The following is a 24,881-nucleotide window of genomic DNA, read 5'->3' on the forward strand; positions in this document are numbered from 1 at the left end:
CACTCTCAGTTAAGTTGTGATTTCCTTGATGGAAAAGACTCTTGTTTCTCTTCTTCAAGTCTTAGCAAAGGAGTTATCAAGAAATAAGTGCTCAATAATATTTGCTAAGTGAATGTAGTAGAAAAAAGAAGAAATAAATGAATATAGTAGAAAAGAAGTATATACATGAACAATAAAATAAAAATATATTTTATATTACCAAAAAAGAGGCTCAAAGCAGGTATCATATATAGCTCAGAAAAGACAAATTGCTTCTAGGTAGGAAACAGTAGTTGTAAATAGTGGTTAAGCCTGTAATCCCAGATACTTAGGAGGCTGAGGCAGGAGGTCAGCAGGCTGAGGCAGGTCAGGAGGCTGAGGTGGAATGTTACAAGTCTGAGGCCAGCCTGGGCTACATAGCAAGACCCTGTCTCTAAATTTATTTATTTATTTATTTTTTATAAATAAAAATACCGGGGATCGAACTCACGACTGCCTGCTTACAAGGCAGGCGCTTATGCCGCTGAGCTAAATCCCCAGCCCCTGTCTTTAAATTAAAAAAAAAAAAAAAAAAAGGAGGAGGGAATGGAGAAAAAAAAATTGAGATATACACAGGTACAAATTCCCTATGATGAATGTGATCACTATGTATACCTAAAATGTACCTGTAAACTTAATTAATTACAAAAAAGGTCTGGGAATGTAATCTACAGTGTCCCTGAATTCTCTCTCCAGTATTTAAGGAAAATGAATTTGGGAACTTTAGAACCAGACAGCCTTGTTTTGAGCCCTAACACTACCACATATGCATTTATGTTGTCTAGAGATATAACAGCAATTTCTTTACCAGTGAAATGAGGTTAATGTTACTTGGAAGAAATAAATGAGATGATGCACATAAAGTGCCAGGTATCCATTGTGACGCTGTGGAGTGGCTAACGTATCATCATCACCACCACCATCACCAGACACTTTGTGATGTAAGCCAGCACTTACTGTCTGGATGGCTCCAAAGAGAGCAGAACACTGAACACCCAGGAGGTCTGCAAAAGGTAGGGCGGGAGTTGGAAAGATTTGTGCAAACCAGGGAGGCGTGCGGTTTTTTTTTTTTTTTTTTTTTTTTTTTTTTTTTTTTTAAATTTTATTTAAGGAGAAAAGAAAAAAAAAGCAGGGAAAGGGTACAAGTTATACAGATTTACAGAAAAAAAATGAACAGTAGGAAATCACTAGTTAATGGATTACATATTGTCATCTTAGAAATAATTGTTCAAGTCACAAAATTAGAGCTTGTAAAGTGGACATTCCATCAATGATACTGCAAACAGTTCTGTTCATTGATCCAATAAAACTCTGTGATATCATTTTCTATCTTATACACTTAAATATACATGCAGTTATATAGTTTGGAGCACTTTCTTTTCCTCTCTTTTGTACCATGACTATTACACATTTTGGGTTTCATTGCTCCCACGGTTCTTATTGCTTTTTTGGAAGAGAGTATAACCAAATGTGACATAACAGAACAGAATCGGTCAAGTCAAAAGGGTGGACATAATAGATAATGTAAAAACATAATACAAGGTGATCAACAATGGTTACCATAATGCCTCCCACTATCTCTAATAGAATTGCCTATATCATTAGTTATAATACAATTGAACAAAACAGTAAAGAACAAAACCGACAAAACCAAAACATTGGAGACATTGTAGGTCTTCAAAAGTAGACAAAAGTCAACAAGAATGGGCGTCATAATGAATCTCATTATCTTCACAGCTGATGCCTAAACTTTCGAACCTGATACTATCCAGCAAAACAGAATAGGGGAACATCAGTTAAAAACCAGATGGTGAGAGTAATACAGGGCTTTAAATCAAGGTAATGAAAAGTCAAAGTGGGTTACTATAATATATCCTGCTATTTTTTTTCCTTTAATTAAAAGGATAAAGATAAAAAAGTAAATAATGGAGTGGAGATTGAGATAAAAGAGGGCATAACAACGAAACAGCACAGATCAAAACATAACCATTTAAGCAGAATAGTGTTTCACCACCAGATAATCCTAACCTAAAAGTAGTTACCATATTGTTTCTTTCTTTGAAATCCTTGAGTACAACTTCGTATACTGTAGCATTAAGTATATCAAAACAATGTAAAACCATTCAAGAGAATGACAGCATTACAGAGTATTTAGAATCAACTAACAAAATGAACAATGGTTTCTGTATAATCTCCTTGTCTTTAAAAGGTTTTTGCTTATACTATCGTACATAATAAAATCCAATAAGATACAGCCTATTTAGACCATTGGAGACAGAAGGACAAAAGCTAGATGAGACTTCAAAACAAGATGATACTAAATCTGTATTACCTATTAAGATGTCATTTTCTCCAAAATAGCTGTTCCTATCATCCAATCTTCTCTGCCTCATTTCTGTTAAGCTCTTTTTCTGTCCGTAGCTGTCAGTTTGTCTTCTTCATTTTGTTCTCTGCTCCATTCGTTGTGGCCTCTCTGCCATTATTTCTGGATTCTTTGTATTTTTCTTTTTTTAGAATATCCTGCAATACTCTCTGTAGAGTTGAATTGGTGGTTGCAAATTCCCCCAGTTCCTCTTTATCCTGGAAGCACCTTGTTTTTCCATCAATTTCCAGGGACAGTTGTGCAGGATATCTCAATCTTGGCTGGAGATTATTATCTTTCAATGCTTGAATTATTTCCCCCCACGCTCTTCGTGATTTGATGGTTTGTGCAGAGAAATCTGCTGTAATTCTGATGGGTGTTCCCTTGTAGGTGGTCTGTTTCTTGTCTCTTACAGCTTTTAATATTCTGTTCTTGTATTGAATTTCTGGAATTTTTATTATTATATGCCTGGGTGTTGCTCTGTTTGGGTTGTAGGTAGCGGGGGTCCTGTATGCCTCATACATCTGAGTATCTTTACCTTTTGCTAAATTAGGAAAATTCTCCTGGATTATTTCTGTGAGTAGCTTTTGTAGTTCACTTGTTTGTGTCCCTACTTCTTCTTTTATGTTCTTAATCCTTAAGTTATGGATCCTCTTATCATCTTCTTGTCTTTGTATTATTGCTGTTTGTTTCTTTGTTATTTTTAAGAAGTTTTTCATTTCATTCTCCCATATTACAAGTCTGCCCTCCAGTTCAGATAGTCTGTCCTTAGTTTCTTTCAAGCTGTTATGCCAGTCTTCTATAGACTTCTTAGTATCTTGGTAGTCCCTTTGAACCTGCTTCACGTATTCTATGCTTTCTCTGTTTTCTCCGTCAAACAATTCTCCCCTTTTTTTCTGTTCTTCCATTCCACCACCTGTTTTTTCTTGGGTGGTACTTAGCATTTCTCTAACTATTCTGCATACTTCTAGCTTCAGGTCATTGATAACTTCATTCCTGAATTGGTCTATGAGGCTCTCTATATGGTGCCTTATGTGTATTGGTGTGGTGTCTGCTATTGCCTGTTTCTCAGAATTGGGGGCCGAGGAGCCTTTCTTGTTGCTGCCTCTTCCCATGCTGCCTCTTCTTCTCTGTTCCTTATATATGCAAGCTTATATAAGAGACCCAGCTTCTCTCCCAGTCAGCCACAGCCTGATCGAATTGCGCCAGTTAGGTGTTCCCGCTCACCGCTGCGCACCAGGGAGTTACGGACCAGGCAGCCTACGCGTCACCCCTCCTGGCCACCGTCAGGCTCTGGGATCTGGGTTGGGACAGCCTACCAGGTCCGCCGGCAGCGTCACACAGGCCAGGCACTTTTCACCAATCCCGCCCGAGAGGGGGATGTGTGGCTGGAGTCCCACCGCGCCCTGCTCCCGCAGGACTGCCCGGGCCCAGAAAGTCCTCTGCTGGAGTCAAACTGTGGTAGAGTGTCAGTTTCTCTCACTCACCTCACCACAAGTCAGTGCACACCTCCCTGCCGTTCGCAGATTGCCCTTCTCAGAGCTTCCGCGCGTCTCTCTCCTTGCCGAGCCGCTGTAGAGGCAGCCAGCCGCCGCGCGGCGGGAAACCCAAATCGCGGCTTACAATGGCGCGGTTCCAGCCTCCACACCAAGTCTTTTCTGTTCCTGTTTTAGCAGGACTGCATTCCAAGTTGGCTTCTCTCAGCCCAGTTCGTTCCTGAGTCAGCAGAGCATATCTCCACCGACTTATGTCTCCTTAGTCCGCACCATTCCTGGCTTCTGAGCCGAGTCTTTCAGAGAGCCTCCGGTAGTTGCTGTTATCTGTCCGCCATGTTCTCCCGGAAGTCGAGACTGGCGCCCGGAGCTTCAGGGCGCCGTCTCGCAGGCCTGGCCGGGGAGAGAAGGCGAGGCGTGCGGTTTTATTTGAGACACAGAGTAGTTTCAGGAAAGCAGCTGGGAAGAAGTGGCCTCTAACTTTAGACCAAAACATTGAGTCTATTCTTCAGACAACACTGAGACTTTCCAGTATTGAAAACCAGGGTAATGACTGGGTCAGAGCCAGCTACAGGATGAATGTTCTGATTCTGAGAGCGGGCTTGGGAGTGTGAGAGGAGATGGAAGATGTTGTACCGCTTGAGAAACCTTTCCGGTGCTGCCACTGAGAGGCTGAAGTTCTCTGTGGTAGTGGCACACCACAGTGGTATGGAAGGGAGAAAAGTGACCATGTGGGACACAGAGAGAAGCAATCGACAGAACCACGTGAGATCTGAGTATCCTCCTGGAAACTCACTCTGCTCTTGGTTTCTATGAAGTTGTGAGGACACAGAGTCAAGCACAGCTCTGAGGCTGTGCAACCAGATGGCCAGGACCATTGTGCTGCTCCTCCAGCGGACATAAAACTGAGGGAGTTTCTTTAGCTCTGCTAAGTGTGAGGTGCCACCAGATCTCTAGGTAATGAATGATAACCAGGAGACACTTAAAAATATGATGTTATTATTACATGTTTATGAATATCTGGATGGATGCACGAGATAGGATAAAAATACTGAATGTTTACATCTTTAAAATTTTAAAGAGATGCACTGCAGTTAATCCCGTTATTTCAGGTGCGCCGACCCCCTTGTTCTTTGAGGCTGTCCTGAGCAGCGCGGTGAGCCTTTCCCCACAGCTGCTTTCCTGAAGCCACACTGAGCCTTCTCCTTAGTTGCACTGCTGTGGTTGCCTTGATGTTCTGCATCATTTCAAAACGCTTAGCTTTCTCAGCCACTTTGACTTCACGAAGAGCCAGAAGCTGCACAGTGGCAGATTCTGTGAATGAGGTGGCTGACGATACGCTAATGGTTTTGTTTTGGTTTGGTTTTTTTTGAGACAGGGTTTCACTATGTAGCCCAGGGTGGCCTTGAACCCACAGTGATCCTGCCTCAGCCTCCTGAGGGCTGGGATTACAGGAGTGCACTACCAAGCCTGGCTCACTGTAGTGTTTCACAAGCTCTCTGCTGGATGGCACTCAGCAGCAGCATTGGCTGTATTGTTCACATCCTGTAAAGACACAGGACTCCAGAGCTGCTTCAGAAAGTAGCAAGAACTATGGGATGAGTGGTCTGAAGTGAGGGGAAGTATTTTGTTTTCTTTTTTTTGAAGGAAGTACTGTGAAGAAGATTAATGGCAATTTAACTGTAATACATTTTAAAAATTTTACACTTTACATTACATTACATTTTGATTATACTTTGTAAAGTATTCAGTTGGATCAGCTGTCTGAGGATGACCATCCAGAGGACAAGGGGTTCTTCTTTAGAAAACACCTCTCATAGCTAGAAGAGTTAAAGAGGACCCTCTGGGCAAGGAGGAGGAGAGAGATGAAGAACACCCCTGTACGGAAACAAAGCAGCGTGTGTTTTCAGTGTTCAGAGGAATCCTGAGCTGCCGACAGGGAATGCTGGGATTGGCCACTAGGAAATCACTGATGACTTAGGAGAGAATAACATGGGAAGCAAAAACTAGATTGTAGTGCCAAGGAAGGAAGTGGTGTGGGAACAGGTCCTGAGAACACAGTGTGGTTCCAGAAGTTCCCAGGCAAAAGGACAGAGATAGGATGGTGGCCCAAGGAGGAAGCAAAATTACCCTTCCCAGGCAAAGATTTACTTGCCCATGATTAGTCAGAGATCATTACTTGTATATACTTCTTTTGGTCTTTTTGAGGCAGGGTCTCGCTATGCAGTTCACCTGGCTTTAAGCTTACTTTGTATCCCAGGTTGGTCTCAAACTTACAACAATCCTCCTTCCAAGCCTCCCAAGTCCTTGTATACAATTTAGCCACTGGCCAGTCTATTTAAATACAGGATGACCAAAATTTGTATATTTTCATTTATTTTTATATGATAATAGGAAATATAAAAGTGATAATTTTGTCAATTTATTGAATAATTTTTCAAATACACAATGCAGTGCTACAATCTAGACAGTAGCATCCAGTATCTTTCCAGATTCTTTTTGCATTATTATCTTTCTTTGAATAACATTTTATTTACACTGCTGAGTTTTTCTTTTTTTTCCTCTGGATGACATAATTTCAATAATATGTATACCACTAAACATAACGGTGAAAACATTGATGATGGACATCCTGGTTGGTGTTTGCTACCTGGTATTTCTCAATTATTTGGTCTATTAGACTTAATCTAAATTGTTAATGACTTTTAGAGCCCTCTTGTTTTGAATAATTAACAAAGAATTCTATATTGTTCGGTCCAGAAGGTACATAAATATTTTATAATAATACTTTTTTTCTTTCTTTTTGATACAGGATAGCTTGTTAGATGTTGGTCAACTCTGAGGGTTTAACCACCCATGGAATTACTATAATCATTAACCACTGTTAGGAAATTTTTAAGTTAAATTTCTTCTTTTAAGTTCTATCATTTCTGTATTATGAATAGCTGGCAATAAGGTGATATCGTTTTTGTATTTCCATTTCATAACACAGACTTTTCCTCTCTGATATGCTAATATTTTTCCCTTTTTCAGTTTTTCTTTTGCAGATCTCTTGGCCCTTCCTTCCTATTCAGTCTCAGTGTCCCAAATCTGTCTGTTTTGCATTGTAAGAGAATATCACTGAGTTCTGGAGAAGTACAAAAATTATATCTAATACCTTTATGATAAGAGCTTTTATAGATTGTATCACAAAATTGCAGGTTATTTTTCACAAAATAAACACAAATCAGTAAAAGAAAATAATCAGAACTTACTAATTTTGCTAGAAACAAACATCAAGGGTGAATACAATGTTCTAATTAAAAAGTATGCAAAAATAGTTAATATAAAACAAATAAACATGTATCACTGTATCTTGTGCAAACAATAATCAACTGGTGATTATGACACCAACCTGGGCAGTGCCAGGGGTGGTCCGTATGTAAACAAACACAGTGCCTGAGTGACCCTCAGAGTAAACTGTTCAGTGGTTAACAGAAGGCAATTACTTGGAGGAGGCCAGAGAGGGGGCTGTGGAGAAATTAGATGGAAGCCGGGCTCCCGCCATTCTGAAATTATAGAACACATTATCTGTATGTGTACAGCAGCATCTGTGTTAGCAGAGACAGAGCTTATTTATCACACGACTGCAGACTGAGAGCGGGAAACAAGAAATTCTCCTCTCCTACTTGGGAAAACAAAGCACCATCCATTTGTTGAGAAGTATTCAGAAGCTTTGAGAAAGTATTTTAGCCAGGAAGGAGTGCAAAGATAAACAAGTGCATGCTGCCTTCCCTTCCCTTGGTTTTGTAAGCAAAGGTATTTTAGGAAAATGCCGAGATGCATCATTAGAACACTCTAGATAATGCTATTAACAGTGCCTAAGTTTACAGGCCTTCCATCAGTGTTTTTTCATTTTAAAATAAGCTCTCATAATCTCTTTAGTCCTCACAGAATTCCTGTGAGGCATTCCTTTTCTATTTTACAAGGAAAGAAACTGAGGATCAGAAAGAACTGAGATATTCCCCCAATCCCTCTACCCTTGCTCTTTTCAGTGCATGCTTTCAAAGCACTCACGTGGGCTGCGCAGTACAACACCCTCGCTGGGGCCTGACAAGTCAAAGTGTGGCTGCACTCTCCTCTGCCTGGCTGGGGGTTCTAAAATTCTACCATCAGAGCCTGGACCAGTAAACTGTATGCACTATATGGGTGGAGCTGTTTTTGCTTTGCTTCCTCATTATCCCCGGCATAAAGACCCCTGGAGCAGGAGTTCTTGGAAATGGGCTTTCTTCCCTCCCTCATCTGGCCAGTTCTGTCAAGCCTCTGAATTGCACAGATAAGTGTTTCTTTTTTTTTTCAAATCCATTTTATTTCAAAGAGAGAAAACAAAGAAAAGAAAACTTTGAAACACATCAATCAGGGGGCAACAGTGGTACATACATTGTGTATCACAGACAAGACTTGATCCCTACAGCTGCTCTATGTGGACAGGAGGAGGGACAGCAACTCCCTTCTCTAACACCTAGCTTGCTCTAGTACGAAAAGGGCCAGATCCGGAGACTGACGGTTCAGTTTTCAGGCTCAAACTACCACTCTCTGTGACCTTAGTTATGTTACTCCATACTGGACACCAGGTTCTCAATCTGAGAAATGAGCATAATAATAGCTGCTTTATTATCCTGTATGCTATGAGGATCCAGTGAAACACCTGCAAAAGTAGGACTTTGTGTTGGGTTTCTGTTGTTGTCATCTTGAAATTCTTGATAAGTTCTGAAGGAAAAGCCCAGCATTTTCATTTTGTGCTGGGCTTCAGCAAATTGTGTAGCGGGTTTAACCTGTACACCCTTGGCTAAGACTCCATTTAACCTCTCTGAGCATCATGGTTTGTATTTCATTGAACTAGATTATCGGAAATACATTGATAAGTCAATTCTCAATCTTTTTGATACTTCACCTGTTTGCAAACTTTGATAGTTTGATTAATCACTTCTTAAAAAATTTCTTCAACTTCGCTTTCCAGACACAAGACTTTTCTGGTTTTCCTCTGTTCCATTGGCTGCTCCTTTGCTGTGTTCTCCCTGTTCTGTTCATACATCCAAAAGCAGCTCCCTGATCATCTCTGCCAAGCAAGCTCCTGCCCGTCTTCCTCTGTCCTTTCAGCTGCTCAGACCAAACCTCAACCCTGAACCTCACCACCACTTTCCATTACCATCACAGTCCAAGCCATAGTTGTCTCCCACCTGGATCACTGCAAAGGCTTTCTGACCTATAACTTTTCTTTTTTCTTTTCTTTTTTTTTTTTTGGTCTTGGGGATTGAACTCATGACCTTGCACTTGCCAGGCAGGTGCTTAGGCCACTAAGCCATATTCCCAGCCCTTGCAAAGGCTTTCTGATCAGTCTCCCTGCTCCCACCACCTCCCTATCCCACACAGTAGCTGCAATAATCCTACTTTCAAGTAGGTCTGTATCACTCCACTGATCCCATCCCTATCCATGTCATGCAGAGCAGAAATCCCTACTAGGGGCACCAAGCTACACTCTGATCCCATCTTCCTGCCACTCCCTCTTGTACACCACTGCTAGTGCCCTCTGCCTGAAGCCCTCCCAGATATCAGCAGGGCTGGTCTAGTTCCTCCTTCTGTTCTGCTCACCAGGTACAGTCAAGCCATAGTAGGCCACACTATTGAAAGGGCAGCCCGGGTACATGAGCATATGTCTATAGTTCCAGCTAATCAGGTGGCTGAAGTAGGATCACTTGAGAGCTCGTCTGAGATCAGCCTGGGTAACCTAATGAGACCCTGTAAAGGAAAACAATAGCAGTTACCATCAACCTTCCCCGTATGTTCCTATCATTTCTGGCCAATTTTCTTCAAAGTATTTATCACCATTTGACACAAATTCAGCTTATTGTTTATCTTCCTCATTAAAATGTAGGTTCAGTAAGAGCACAAACTTTTTTTCTTCCTTTGGTGGTGGAGATTAGAATCCAGTACTTTATGCCTGCTAGGCAAGCACTCTCTACCACTGAGCTACTGAGCTACAACTCCAGCCTGGGGCTTTGCCTTTTATTTGCTGTATTTCCAGCATGTAAGATGAATGACTGTAGAAAGACCTTCAGGAAAGATGATGGTATTGCAGCAACATCAGCTCCTCAACACTATGAACTACGACCTGGCTGCATGGCCACAAAGCTGGCCATGCATCCAAGAGTGAGGGCCAAGTTGCCATGAGACCGCACTATACAAAAAGATGTTTCAAGAGGGTTAAAGCCCTGCAAAAGTTTGTAGCCTAGAGGAAACTTTCATATATACATACACATAGAAAAAGATGGTGTATGTTTAAAGTATCTAGGCTTTGATGCTTAATATCTCATATTTTGAGAGGTGCTAACTCTACAGACTTTTTTTCTGATAGGAAAGACCACAAACTACGGCTTATGAATGGCCAGTATGGCTATTTCTGTCCCAAGTTCCCGCTCTGGTCTGTTATCACACCACAGACACCAGCCTGACTTCCAATCTTGTTTGCTCCGAAGGGTCCCATTAGTGCCCTCCACCCAGCATTGCCCTCAATTTCCTGTTGATTTGAGTTGGCTCCACCTCTTCTAGTCCCTCTACACTCTGCTTCTACACATGGGAACACTGGACAGGGGAGCAGTCCACTTAGGAAGCTGTTATAGGGCCTGAAGAATATAAATATTATTTTTTTACAGTAAAGATGTATGTGTTCTCTCCTCCATCAGCTCACAGCGCACAGAGCTCAGGTTCTACACTGTTCACCTGTGTAGCCCAATAGCTTTACTTGTGTTCAGCCAGGTTTGCTGAATTGTTGTACAGGTTACTACAAACTGTAAGGATAATCCTATTAAAGAAGTATCTCTGTATCTTCAGAAAGTATCCTAGGACAACTCTGTAAAGTCACTTTATTGAACTATTGTAAATAGCAAGAATTAAAACATCCATCTAGGCCTGGTGATACATGCCTATAATCCCAGGATTCTTGAAGGTTGAGGCAGGAGGATAGAAAATTAAAGTCCCGCATGGGCAGTTTTGACAACTCAGCAAGAGCCTATTTCCAAATTAAAAATAAAAATAAAAATAACCCAGTGTGGAGGCTCTAAGTTCAATTTCAAGTACTGTTAACTAAACAAACAAGCGAGCATGGTGGAGTACTTGTAATCTCATTACTCAGGATGCTGAGGCAGGAGATCAGTGAAAGTTTAAGGCCAACCTGGGCTACATAGTGAGTTTAAGGCCAACCTGGGCTACATAGTGAGACCCTGTCTCAAAAGACCAAGAAACAAAGAAACATTTCAAAGGGGTCAATATTGATGTAAGGGTATACCTATTAGAACTGTAATGGGTTTTTTTTGTTTGTTTCCATTTTGGTTTTTGGAGGGGATTAAACCCATAGATACATTACCACTGAGCTACATCTACAGATTAACTAATTAATTACAGTGTCTTGCTGAGTAAGTGCAGGATGGTTTTGAATTCACTATGTAGCCCAGGTTGGCCATGAATTCACAGCAACCCTCCTGCCTTGGCCTCTCATATTTATTTTCTTTTTGAGACAAGATCTTACTAAATTATGCAGGCCTCCCAGTGCTGGGATTTCAAATGTGTGACACCATGCCTGGTTTATAATGGTCTGTGCCATTCTCTGCTGCTTCCTATTGAACTACATTAAAAATGTTAAAATTTGGAGACAGGACCGCTAAATTTTCCAGACCTGGCTTGAATCTACAATCCTCTTACCTCAGCCACACAGTGTTGGGATTACAGGTGCAATCCTTCAGATTTTCTGAGTTTCTTCAAAGTATTTAAACCATGACTTTGGCCCAGGCATGGTGGCATACACCTGTGATCCCAGCATTTGGGAGCCTGAAGCAGGAGGACTGCCATGAGTTCAAAGTCACCCTGGGCTACATAAGTGAGTTCAAGGTCAGCCTGCACTACATCGTAAGACCATGTCTTAAAACAAACAAACATCAAACTATGCCTTGATTTACCAAACTAGCCAAATCCAATGTGTTAGGTGCCACTTATTCAATATGCTAGGCATTTATAAAATGCCTTTCAGGGATTATCTGACTTAACAATTCCAACAAATCCATGAAGTTAGGTATCAATATTGTCCTCATGTTACAGATATGCAAACTAGCTCTATGGCTATCTAACTGTCTAGCTCACCTAAAGTCAATGAGATGCAGAATGGCAACAGTGGAACACAAATTCTCTTCCTTTTAATCTGGCTGTGGGACACACTGTTAACCCCATGACTGCCTGGCTGGCTGCCTGGTTCAAGAAACACTCAGAATTCGTTCTGATGATCCATGATCCTCTGTGCTGCCTGCCTTCACAGATGGGATGACGGGTTGGAGATGGGAGAGCTCCTCTGATTTCAGCTTAATTCCTAGAAAATAATGTGATGATTCTTTTCTTTTCTTTTTCTTTTATCTTTCTTTTTTAATGTGATCTTTTCTTTATGAAATGCTTTTAGACTTTCCCTTGGCTGAGTAACAGTGGATTTCACTAGTTATTTTGAATCACCTGTGAATAACAGGATGAGCAAAAAGTATAAACGTACTTCCAATTCCTAGTTTTGTTCTTGTTTATTTATTGTCTAACAGCATACACAGTGAGACATAACATTATTTTGCAACATATTTTTTAATACATTTGTGCTGTTACTTTGCAACATATGAAACACATCCAGAAAAAAGATTAATTTTGGGGTGGGGAAAAAAAAAAGAAAAAAGATTAATTTTACATGTAGACAGTACACTTTAGAATTTTACATCCATTATCTTCACTTTCTTAGGAACAGTATGAAATAGGCAAGACAGCCGCTTATTTGCCCATTTTGCAAAAAAGGAAGAGTCACAGAAAAAGGAAGTGGCTTGCTCTGAGTTCCTGGGCTGGCTGGAAATTTACTGTTCTGCCTACACTGGGCCACCTCCACATTGTAAAAAGGAGTGCCTTGTGGCCACCGCTTGTATGGCACAACCTCCAGTACAGTTTTGTGTGTCCTAAAAAGGAGTTCAGATACTTCCTGGCAGATAGAACCAAAAGACTGCTGTTCTGAGGGCTGTGTGTGCCAGGCTATGCCACAGGGGTTCCTGTAGAAATAACAACCTATGCCTGAGGACCAGGGCACAGTACCAGCCATTCCACTGCTTACACTTGTGCAAAGTGATAAAAGGGAATTCATCTGCAGCTGTGGCCCACCCAGATAAAACCTTTAGGCGGGAAGTTAAGTGACAAGTGAACATATGTGTGTGTATGTGTTTTTAACTGTTAGTTGTTTTCGATATTTTTAACAAGCTTTTAGGCTGCTTGTGGAAGCCAAACCAAATACCAGGAAGGTATTGCAGCAAGATGGACATGGGAGAGGATCAGTCTCATTTGCAACGCCATCAGACACCTCATCGTCATCAAGGAGAGACCTTTGCTCCAGGTAAAGAAAGAAACCTTCAGAGGTGGTGCCTGTTTTGAAGAATTGGAGCTATAATTTTCTTCTTCTTTATGGATCTGCAAAAAGGGGGGTGGGAACCCATTTATATAATCTTAGGTGGGAAGACCTGGCTATCTAACCACGTGAAATGCCTTTTAGTGCTAAAATTCTAATCAGACTGAGAAATACAAGGTTATAACAAATTATGAATAACATATCAATTTAAATGAAAGATAATGAAAATATACACCTATACTTCTATGGTAGCATAAATGTGGTCTAGCTTTTGGAAAGCAATCTGGGAATAAGAACTGTAACAGTGCTGATATTTTTGATTCCTAATCTCAGTCCTGGGATCTGTCCTAAAGTGGCATTTTGCAAAATGTTTTGCAGAACCTGAGGTCTTGATATACCCTAAGATAATGTTTTATAACTTTTTGGTTTGATGGATCTTACTGGTATTCTGCTGAAGTCTATATTCCTTCTTAGAAAAAACATTTTAAATATATAAAATTAAGCACATGTGATTGCAAAGGGAGCAATTACATTAATAATCAAAACTTAAAATTATGATGCGGTAATATATGTTTATTTACAGATGCATTAAATAATACAGTGGTGGATCTAACCATCATAGTGTTAAACCAATCATGTCTAATGATATTTTAAGGGATCTGAAACAATAGCAATAAATGAAAAACTTTAATTTCTTTTGATAGAAAAGTCATATACTACTAGAATTACCAATATTCATAACTTTAAGAAATGGTAACTTTAATCAGAAGTTGATAAAAATAAAGGTATGATTTTTCCTATGAAGAATCCTAGTCTTTCAATAATGTTAAGTGAAATAAATCAAGACATACAAGCTTATATGTTGCATGGTTTTCCCTGCTATGAGAAACCCAAAGTAAAAACAACTTAAAGAGCAAAAGAAAAGAGATAATAGGGAACAGAGATAGATTTATAAATGGGTATGAGACCAAGAGATGGAGGGAGAGAGGTGGGGCTGGGGAAGTAAAAAAAAGATGTGCTATGTACACGTACCCAACTATAATGAATATAATCATTTGTTACTGTCAGCAAGGACTAAAAAAATTAAATAAAAAAGAGATAAGCAAAGAAATATAAGATTAAAATGGAAAAGAAAAAAAGAACCCTATTCTCAGCCCTGCACAATGGCACACACCTGTAATCCCAGCTACTCTGCAGACTGAAGCAGGAAGATTGCAAGTTCAAGCTTTCCTGGGCAACTTAGAGACTTAGCAATACCTTGTTTCAAGACTGGAAGGAAAAGAGAGAGAGAGAGAGAGAGAGAGAGAGAGTGTAGGGGGGATATACCTTGGTGAGAAGACTCTGGGTCCACTTAGTACAAGGGGGGAGAAAAAAAACCTTTGCCATAGTGCAAATATGCAACACTCCACAGGCTCTAAGAGGTTCTACTTGGACGGTCCATTTGCTTTTCTCAAACTTGGAGAGAAGAAACTTATTGATAATACTCAGGTTAAACACACAGATGCTCTACCACTGAGCCACATCCCATTTTATTTTTTATTTAGAGCCAGGGCCTCGTTAAGCTGCCCAGGCTGGCCATGAACTTGTCATCCTCTAGCCTCAGCCTACTGAGTAGCTCAGATTACAGGTGGGGACCATCTCCTTCAGCTTGAGAATACTCTTAATATTTTAAAGAATTTGAAGAAACACCACCCTAAGGGAAAAACTGGAAAGAGAAAAAAAACTGTATGCAATAAATATGCTTACAATAGTTCTTTATATGCAAGGCAAAACATGATGGTGACAACCTAAACGCTCAATAAAGCCGAATGCTGGGTAAAAAGGAATGCACTGGCTAGATTAAGTACCATATTAATAGTAAAATCACAGTTATGGAAACTATCTCATGGGAAATACTTCAAATACAATGTAAGGTGAAAAATTCTTGTGGTATGCTATCATTACAACTTTGTGTGGATGGCCTGGATAGAAATGAGGAATAATATAAAACCAGACTATTATGCTGAAGATAGCAGAATATCACCAGCCTGAGAGACACGGTAATATAGCGGTGACTTGGTTCATGAACTTAATTCTTTCCACAATTCTGGTTGTAAGCCAAATTGGATAAGAACCAAATCAAATTCAATTGTTAGGTTCAGGGTTGAATATATATGAAATTAATAGGTTGACAGGACACTAACGTATAAATACTAGGTCTAAATAGGTGTCTGATTTTTATAGTCAAAAATGTTTACTAAACGTGTACCACAGATGTTGTCTGGAGACATATGGGTAACTGGAGGCATGAGGATATGGCCCTTGTCCTCAAAATCGAGGAGAAAAACCCAGCTCAGGGATCCCACATGTGGTAACAGGACTCTTCTGCTGACCAGTGCCACATGTCCTCTCTTGCTCCAGTGACTTTCTTTTCTTCCTACAGTATTCATTGGAACTTGGAATTTGCGAGACCGAGAACAACTCAGAAAAAGAAAAGCTGAAGCACAAGAAAAGCAAACTTCACAATGGGCATATGGGTATGGTATATCATTAGGGAACTAATATTTATCCAGCATAGATTATGTGGTGAGTGGTGCAGCACTAACACGCTCCCTTTTGTCTTCGTACCAACCCTACGAATCAGGTGCTGTTATCCCTATTTTACAAAAAAGGGAACCTAATCTCCAATGAGTTAAGTCTCTTGTCTAAAACTACAAAAGTAAAGTTGTGGCAACAGAATTTCATCTTTGATTTCCTTTAATGTACCAGGCAACCAAATGATGTAGTGGAGATGCCTGGCGTGTGGTTACCCTGGTAATACCCGTGTAGACATACTAGCATCTTATTAAAAGGTTCATTGTAGAAGAGCTTTCTAATAGTGTTGTCCATGCTCACGAAGTATGATTTTCTCAGCTCACAATAACCCCCAAAATTCTGAGTGACAAATACTTGGGGAGTTCCTAGATCTACCACTATTGTCATCAATATAAACACAGGGATGGAGCACAAGAACAAATTATAAATTAGACAGCATCGTCTGCACCCATTTAGAATATGACTATGGCAATAGGAGATCTGCTTATGTGGAGACAGGAAAAGGGAGCCCACAGCTGGCACCATGGATCCTGTGGCAGGATAGTTGTTTATTTTGGGAGGCTGTCCTGTGCATTGTAGATGCCTAGTTTTCTGACTTCTGGAAACCAACAGCAGTAGCACCTCTTCCTTCACATCTCAATTGAGACAGCCAAAATAACTGCAGACATTGTTCAACGTCTTCCGGGTTGGGTTGGAGGAAAGGTGGGCAAATCACCCCCACTTGAGAACTATTCTGCAAAGCACTCTTTAAACTTTTAAAATATTTGTTATCCTTTTTGGAGATGGGCTTTCTGCGTTGCCAAGACTACTTTCACACCCCCAGAATCAAGAGAGCCTTCTACCTCAGTCATTCAAATACTGGGACTATGGGCAGGCATGGTGCCCACCGGCCTAAGAAAGGGCATTTTTCACTGCCCCTCAGAACAGGGCTGTCTGTTCTGTTACCACAGACGTTTTTGTAATGCCTATTAGTTCACACATGATTGGTAAAGAGGAAAATGATGTCAGTCCAGTATGGCAGTGGTGTTGGTTCACTTTCCTGGTCAAAAGGAGAACAGTGGGAACAGAATTAGAACCTTTTGTGGCAGAGTGAAGAGCCTCCTGCGCGGCCATTATGAAGGCAGGATCTCTTCGGCCTGCACTGGGCTCCCTCCCCAGAGAGGCGCACCAGCTCAGCAGAGCTCTCCTTGTGCTTCCTTACTGTTGTCCTCAGATTAATGGCTCAGTGCCCAGGTCTCAGTGGCCTGGAGTCTATAAGGACACTGTTGCTTTTCTACGTTTTCACTAGCCCCTGCCTGAGGCAGACTCTAGCAACGAGAGATTGCCTATTTAATGTTAATGTTAAAAGGTTGTACAGGTTTTGAGTAGTTTGTCCCACGTCTATTCCCTCATCCCTGTAACCACTGTTACTTTTTAGTGCATGACTTTGCAGAAGGTGAGATTTTTCAGGAACACGACCATGATTTTACAGCAGAAACTTCTGTACTTGGGTCCTCCTGAAGATTACCGTTAGCTCCCCCACTTTTATACCCATTAGGCAGCCTTCTGATCACTCCTGGGTTTCCCACAGAGTAGGAGTGGGTTTGTTTACCTTACCTTAATTTTCATCCTAAGCACACTGATATGTGACTTTGCACTTCTCATTTTTCATTTAAAAATGGGTCATTAGGTTTAGCTATCAGTCTTACTGAGCCTAGCCAGTGAACTCTGCCTCTAACAAACACAGCTAGCACCACTGAGCTGACAGCATTGATTCTCCAAGCTTACTGGCTGAGGGGACAAGGCTGAGAAATTCTCTGAAGTAGGTTGGCAGTTGGCTACTAAGACTTAGGCCCTTTTTTCAGCACAACACATATACATAATGAAACCTTCAGGGAGAGGCAGCATGGTGTAATAGAGGCAGATGGACTGGCCAGCTCAACTAGATATGAAGCCTGACTTCCTCACTTCCTCGTTGTTGACCCAGGGAAAATTACTAAACTTTTCTGTGCCTCAGTTTTGTCATCTGCAAAATGGAGATAACAGTAACCACCTTGTAGGTTGGTGATAACAGAAGTTAGTTGCTGACAACAGTGCCAGGCACAGAGGGGGAGCCCTATAAATGTTTCTATATGAATATGAGACAACTAATTTTACTGTATCTGAATGACTCATCCATGGTAAGTTATATGTCATTCTTACAACTGCCACATAAAGTTGGGCAGACATTATTTACGACGTACTACATGTAGAAAAGCCAAGGCAGGGAGAAGTTAACGGACTTGCCCACAATCAGAAGAGTACAGAACAAAGGTTAGGCCATGCCGATGCTTTTCTATTGTTTTGAAAACTACCAGGAAAGATGTGATCATTGTATTACTCAGATCTCCTTAGAAAGATACCTATACAACAAGTTGTTTAATAATTAATATCCAAGGGAAAATAAGCATTTCTTGAAGAATTTAGATATATCTTTTTTTTGTGTGCCAGGGATCGAACTCACCACCTCGTGTTGCCACACAGGCACTTATGCCCCTGAGCTGAGCCCCGGCCAAGATATATCTGTTTTTAAAAAAACAAAACAAAACAAACTGACAGAGCTTTCTAGTTTGTCTTGTTACATTTGTTACTTGGAGCAACAGTTCAAAATGTTGAGGAGCTAAAACATCATCTTCAAATTGGTTTTTTCTTCTGTAGGATTTTTACTATTTAATATTTTTGTTGAATGGTATAAAATATAACAATATAAATGTTGATATAATATTTATATTATTTAATGTTAATTTATAGTATGTATTTTACATATTTCTTTTTATCCATTTGTTTTGGTGATGCTGAAGATTGACTCCATTGAGCTACATCCCCAGCCCTTTTTCATTGTTTAAAAATCTAAGAGCTGGGCTGGGGATTTAGCTCAGCAGCATAAGTGCCTGCCTTGCAAGTGCGTGGTCGTGAGTTTAATCCCTGGTACTGATTAAAAAAAAAAATTAAAAAAAAAATCTAAGAGCTAGACTCAAACTTGTGATCTTCCTGCCTAAGCCTCCCAGAGTTCTGAGATTACAGACATGAACCATCACAATATATAAATGATCTTAACTTCAAATAGTTTTAGTGAAGTAATCTTTAAAAAATTTTTTATTATGAAAAGTTTCAAACATTCACAGATGTAGAACAATATAGATATTTTTTAAAACTGTATGAAATTATGAGCACTACAAAGATATAACAATCTGTGGTTTTATCTCCAAAGAATGTTTAGTTTAGTAAAAGAAATACGGCGTCTCCAGAAACCACCACAGTATGAGGCAGCCTTAAATCATGGTACAATAAATCCTATAGGACAGGAATAGTGAACCTTTTAGAGATGAGTGCCCACAATGCAACTCAAAACCCATTTATTTATCTCAAAGTGTCAATGCCTCAATTCAACCTGAATATAGATTCTGGTTTAGAAAAGACAACTCATACCTTAACATCTTTTGTCTTAAAAGAACAATAACACGCATGCCATAGGTTTGCCACGACTGCTGTAGGAGTATAAGCAAAGAGAGCATTTCAGTCTCGTGGTCTGTTAGAGAAGGCTTCATGGGTAGCATGGAACAGAATTTCAATAGGTTTAGAAAAATGATGAAATGCTTATTTATAGTAACTTCTCCCCCTTCCCAGCCCATCTGTATTAGCCATCTGTATTTGGTTATATTCTCAGTGCCTACCAATTTGTCATTGGCTGCAATCTGTATGTATCTTATCTCATCTTTTGGATTTTTAATCTATTAATTAGGTATAATAGGGCCACTCATGCCTTTCTACCAGCTTCATAACCTCAAGAAATATTTTTTATGCAGCTTTTGACCCAGCTGACAGTACACCTCATTTGATATATGCTAGAGTTACTTAATATTCCTTAAAGGAGATGCTGTTCAGGAAATCAAGCCATATATACCACCCACCTGCAGCCTGCACAGAGGACCTATGCCTACAATGCAGAACTAGAAACTCAGCTGGATCAACTTACCCGGGGGTAGTGGGGCTACCTCACTAAACTCAAAGAGATGGTATCTCTTAATTCATGAAGGAATTATACATTTACCATAACCAAACTTTAAAGGTAAGCTGTCATACACACACACACACACACACACACACACACACACACACACACACACATACACACACACATACACACACACACACACACCCCTAATACAAGTGTCAAAGTCAAAAAGTCTTGGAGGAACATTTCCTCTCCAAACAATTGAAAACGTCTAGCACAAATAAGGAAATTGAAGCCCCTGGAGATTAAGAAACTTGTTCAAGGTGGTATAACAAAGTAGTGAGGTCTTGGAACCGTTACTTAAAGTACTTATTTGAATTCTGTAACCCTGCTGCTGACACTAATTCTGGTTTCTCTGCAGAGAACAGAAAAAATGCAAGAGGCAGAACACAAGAAAAAGAAATCAGAGAGGCCGGAAGAGGCAACAAAATGCAGAACCAAAGATAAAGCCTCAGTCACAAATAGCAGAGGAAATGATGGAGATAGCACTGGTACCTACAGAGAAAGAAAATGAGCCACCTGGAGGAGCAGCTGAAGCCTCTGCTTTGGTAATTTCCTCCCAAAACACTGTGCCTGAGGAACACTCTTCTAAACTGTCTCAGGAAAGCATTATACACCAGGAAGATTCTTCTGAGTACCAAGAAACAGTGGCACAAAACCATTGCCAATATATGGCCGAACCTGAAGACCTTGCTCCTGAAGTGTGCCAAGAGATATCTGCACTTCAAGACTATTCTTCCAAAGTATGTGAAGACGTGGCTCAGCCTGGAGTCCTTGTTCCTAAAACATGCCAAGAAATAGCTGTGATTCAAGCTCATCCTTTCAAAATATGGCAAGATACAGTTCAGTCTGAAGTCCTTGTTCCCAAAATGTGTCAAGAAACAGCGGTTCCTAAAGCTCCTTATTCTACAACCTATGAAGCTGTCACTGACCAGGAAAGATGCACCCCTGAAGCATCCCTCCCACTCAGTGTGCCTAAAGAGGACGTAGACCCAGACCCGGCTGGACCAGAGAAACCCACTTTGGAACAAGATCAAGCTGAGCCAGGAGGCTTCTTTCTCCAAACACAAGAAATAGCTCTGCCTAAAGACCTTTCTTCAAAAACATATCAAGAAACAATTGAGCCCAAATACTTTTCTCATGAAACATATGAAGAAATGAGTGTGCCTCACAATCCCGCTCATAAAAAAACCCAAGAAACACCCCAGCCTGAAGAATATTCACCTGAAATAAACCAAGAAACACCTGAGCCTGAAGACTATTCCCTAGAAACCTACCAAGGAACACAGGGGCCTGAAGACCTCTCGACTAAGACATACAACAATGAGAATGTACCTGAAGAACACCTTCCAGAAGCATACCAAGAAACAGGCAAACCCCAAGACCAGGATCTGAAAGCACATGGAGAAGATGCTAAGGATGTTTGTACTCTTCCTCAAGGTAGGGGCCATGTATAGTAACAACATAGGCACATCTCACTCAGAGTAGTCATGTACACTTTTAAACAATGCTCAGTTATTTCGATAGGTACTGTGACTATCATTAGGTCTTTTCAAGTAAAAAAAGAATGCTTTTCATGCAACTAAAGTTTATCTTGGCAAATCTCAAAGAATTAAAAGAAAATAATTGAAAACGCAAGTACTGCCTAGTATAAAACACATAGTGAGAGGCTATCACCAGTGAAATGAATTCAATATATGATGATATGAGCACAATTATTTTAAAACGCAATTAAATCTAGATTAACAAGAAAACTAGATGAATGAAATTTTTCCAGGGAGTTTGATTTTCCTGATAAAGGTAGGTGAATTCATAGTGCAAAGTACTGATGGAGGCACAAAGGTATAAAATGTGGTCCTGTGAATGGGGGACCTCGTTTTGGTAGATTTTATCAACTGTACCAAAACCCACTTTCAGATTTGTTTCCGAAAATCTTTTTCTTCAGCAAAGGTGCTTTTTTGTTTTGTTTTAATTTTGAGGCAGGGTCTCACTAAATTGCCCAGGCTGTGCTCAAACTCGAGATCCTTCTTCTGCCTCCCAGAGTGCTGGAATTACAGGCAAGTGACACCTCACTTGGCTTTGACACACTACTTAAAAGAAAAATAATGTGATCTTTTTCTTTCTTTCCCCGTCCCTCTTTTTCTTGGTGTTTTGACAGTCTCCTCCCTATGTATTCCAGATGGGTTCAAACTCATGGTGAGCCACCATGCCCAGCCGTCTATTCCACCTGCCCCAGGGACATCAGTCTGAGTCCCTTGAATGATACTATAGACAGTTAAGGCCTGGGCTGAGGGCTGGAAGTTTAAGCTCAGTTGCAGCGCACTCGCCTGGCATGCATGATCTCTAGCATTAATAAAAACACACAAAAACAAAAAGCAGTTCAATCTCCCAGGTATTTATCCCTAGGAAGTTGTTCTCTGAAGAAATCCCTTTGAGTAGCTTGTTTGTTTTTTCTGCCAAAAAATGAGGGCAACAAAAATATAGTGTTAATTGGTGCCTGCTTTTGAGGAACTATTTAAAAGGAATTTTTAAAAAGATGTATACAACTCTCCTTGCATTGGTAGAAGTGCCCTACTGGAGGAGTCTTACCTAATCATTTAAACCTGGAAATGCCAATATGGGAAAGTATTTAATGCTCATTATAGTTTTGGTTTTGTGCTACCAAACAAATTGGACTATTCTTTTGCTGATTATAAAAGTGTGTGTTTATTACAATAAATTCATACAAGTGAATAGAAAGAATCTATCTCCTGTCTCCAATCCCCAAGGTTAAGATTGTTGCTTTAAAAAAAAATGTAGTGCAATAATTCTTTAACTTTTTTCCATTTTATGTATTACAGCCATCTTTAGGATGTTTTTTGTAATAATTGCAAAATATTGTGCTGTATGAATGTATAATAATTTATTCAATCACCTAGATTATTGTCAAATTTTACTTTTACAACAATGTTCAGTGAACATCATTGGAATAAAATTTATTTAGTACTTCCTATGTGCCAGAGGTTGCATTAAATATTTTACATTATTTTAATGTTTTGTTGATTTTTTTTTGAGACAGGGTCTCGTTATGCAGTTTAGGCTGGCCCTCAACTCACTGTGTACCCCAGGCTGGCTTCAAGGCTGAGGGTGTAGCTGGGTGGTAGAGTAACTGCCTATAGTAGACCTCAGCCCCTGGGTTCGATCCCTAGTATTGCAATAAAACAAAAAATAAATAACACTCTCACCTACTTGAAATTTGTATTTATGGCTGATATCCCTCCTTCCTGGATAGTCAATTGTCCCAATATCACTTATTGAGTCTACTTTTGTATTTTACTTGATTTTACAGAAATGAACGAAAAACCCCAAGTAGAAGAACCAGAAGTACCAGCAATTCCACATGCTCCTCAAGAGACTGGTCCAGAAAATGATGTGTATAACTATGTTTTGTTTTAACAATGTTCAACCACAAAGTTGTAATCCAGTGGAATATACATCTTAACATTTTGTGTGTGTTATTCTCACAGTATTGTAGAAACACCTGTATTTTTTTTTTTTTTTTTGAGACAGGGTCCTGCTCTGTAGTTCAGGCTGGCCTTGAGCTCACTTTTGTAGCCCAGGCTGGTCTCGAACTCACAATGATTCTCCTGCCTCAGCCTCCCACATGCTGGGATTACAGGTGTGAGCAACCACGCCTGGCTCGAAATACCTGTAATTTTCATTAATAATTTAACTTAGTCCTTTTTCCTTTTACAGAACGTATTTGAGGGGACTAACATTTTTGAAAGCTCTAAAATAGATAATATTCTGTGTGTGTGTGTGTGTGTGTGTGTGTGTGCTTGAGTGTGTACATACATGTATATGGAGGGTGAAGGGAAGAGACAAGGGAAAGGGGAAAGTTGAATAATTTTGTCATTTATTTAATTTTTAAGAGAAAAAAGTGGTTACATTTTGGAAGTGTATAGTTTTCTTATCAACCTAATTACTGATATAACAGTAACAACATTTTATTCATGCTTTCTTTGGTTCTTTTAGCTAAATTAAATAATTTTTATTCTGAGGCTTCTTAAAAGATATTTTGGAATGATGAATGTAATTTACTTTTCATATGTGAATTTGGATTTTCTATTTTTTACTTTTTAAATATTGTATTTGTGCAAAATGTACATTAAACTGGGCTGGGGATTTAGTTCAGTGGCATAAGCACCTGCCTTGCAAGTGCATGGTTGTGAGTTTGATCCCTGGGGTCAAACAAAAGAGGAAAATGTACATTAAACTATTATGATGTGCTTAACTCTGTGGATACCATCATAAAAATATGGGGGTCAAATATGGCAAACTGTCCTTGCTTATTGGGGGTCACTGTAGTTTCATGGGGAAATAAAACAACAGAAAACCAATAATTTCAAAGGAAACTAGTAAGCATTAGTGCCATGTAAATAGTGAGTATAACAAAGGAAGCACTCACTGTTGCTAGAAAGGAGGCCTGAAATACTGGGAGGATTCACATAAGTGGGAACAAGAGCATTACTGTATGCGGACTAGAGATGTGTGAGTTCAAGGTGTGCACAAAAAAACTGCACGTAGGCCTTGGGGTTTAGCTCAGTGTTGTAAGTGCCTGCTTGGCAAACGTGAGGTTGTGAGTTTGATCCCAAGCACCAAAACAAAACAAAACAAAACAAACAAAAAAAAAAAGAACCAAAAAAACCAAAACTGCATGCAACTTTAATTAAAGTGGGGTCCACATGAACTAGTTGGCTTGCATGCTATAAAAAATCTTGCATTACATAGCTAATATATTTTTAGGAGTATAGGGAATTTATGTACCTAAGGAGTGTACCATTTGTTAGATAATAAGAAACTAAAACCTTTAAACAATAACGTGGCAGTTTTCATATTTTAGGAACATTCATTTGGAGATAATAATGGCCAAGATGACCAATGACAAAGAGACCAGAAGCAGGAATAGGA

The 24,881-nt window shown here is 39.9% G+C and overlaps 2 protein-coding genes across 4 annotated transcripts in view; one reads left to right on the plus strand and one right to left on the minus strand.

Moving 5' to 3' along the window:
- The window catches only part of Anp32b (acidic nuclear phosphoprotein 32 family member B), an 82,596-nt gene that overhangs the window by 54,248 nt on the left and 3,467 nt on the right, over positions 1–24,881 (minus strand). The window contains exon 2 of one of the 2 annotated variants that reach the window (XM_063224916.1): positions 1,341–9,651. The exons of the other annotated variant lie outside the window; for it this stretch is intronic. Within the exon in view, the coding sequence (XP_063080986.1) occupies positions 2,443–3,495 (1,053 nt within the window). The 5' untranslated portion in view covers positions 3,496–9,651 and the 3' untranslated portion in view covers positions 1,341–2,442. Of the gene's footprint in view, positions 1–1,340; positions 9,652–24,881 lie in introns of those variants that run through there. 2 annotated transcript variants of the gene reach the window in all.
- On the plus strand, positions 948–23,417 carry Hemgn (hemogen). Of its 2 annotated transcripts, XM_063224858.1 has the most exons (5): positions 948–1,031; positions 13,180–13,312; positions 15,747–15,840; positions 20,293–21,371; positions 23,260–23,417. In XM_063224858.1, exons 2-5 carry the CDS (start codon positions 13,234–13,236, stop codon positions 23,364–23,366), a joined length of 1,359 nt encoding a protein of 452 aa, XP_063080928.1. In that variant the 5' UTR covers positions 948–1,031; positions 13,180–13,233; the 3' UTR covers positions 23,367–23,417. The 2 variants fall into 2 exon arrangements, with proteins under 2 accessions (XP_063080928.1, XP_013008824.1); XM_013153370.3 differs by lacking the exon at positions 948–1,031 and having other exon boundaries at positions 12,761–13,312.

The sequence above is a fragment of the Cavia porcellus genome, unplaced genomic scaffold, assembly GCF_034190915.1.
Source record: "Cavia porcellus strain 051 isolate PalLab524CR breed Dunkin Hartley unplaced genomic scaffold, mCavPor4.1 scaffold_1, whole genome shotgun sequence".
Taxonomy (NCBI): domain Eukaryota; kingdom Metazoa; phylum Chordata; class Mammalia; order Rodentia; family Caviidae; genus Cavia; species Cavia porcellus.

Coding starts and splice junctions, on each gene's coding strand:
- Hemgn (XM_063224858.1), top strand. CDS start 13,234: ATGGACATGGGAGAGGATCAGTCTCATTTGCAACGCCATCAGACACCT. Junction 13,313..15,746: donor AGGAGAGACCTTTGCTCCAG/GTAAAGAAAGAA, acceptor TTCTTCCTACAG/TATTCATTGGAACTTGGAAT. Junction 21,372..23,259: donor TGTTTGTACTCTTCCTCAAG/GTAGGGGCCATG, acceptor TTGATTTTACAG/AAATGAACGAAAAACCCCAA.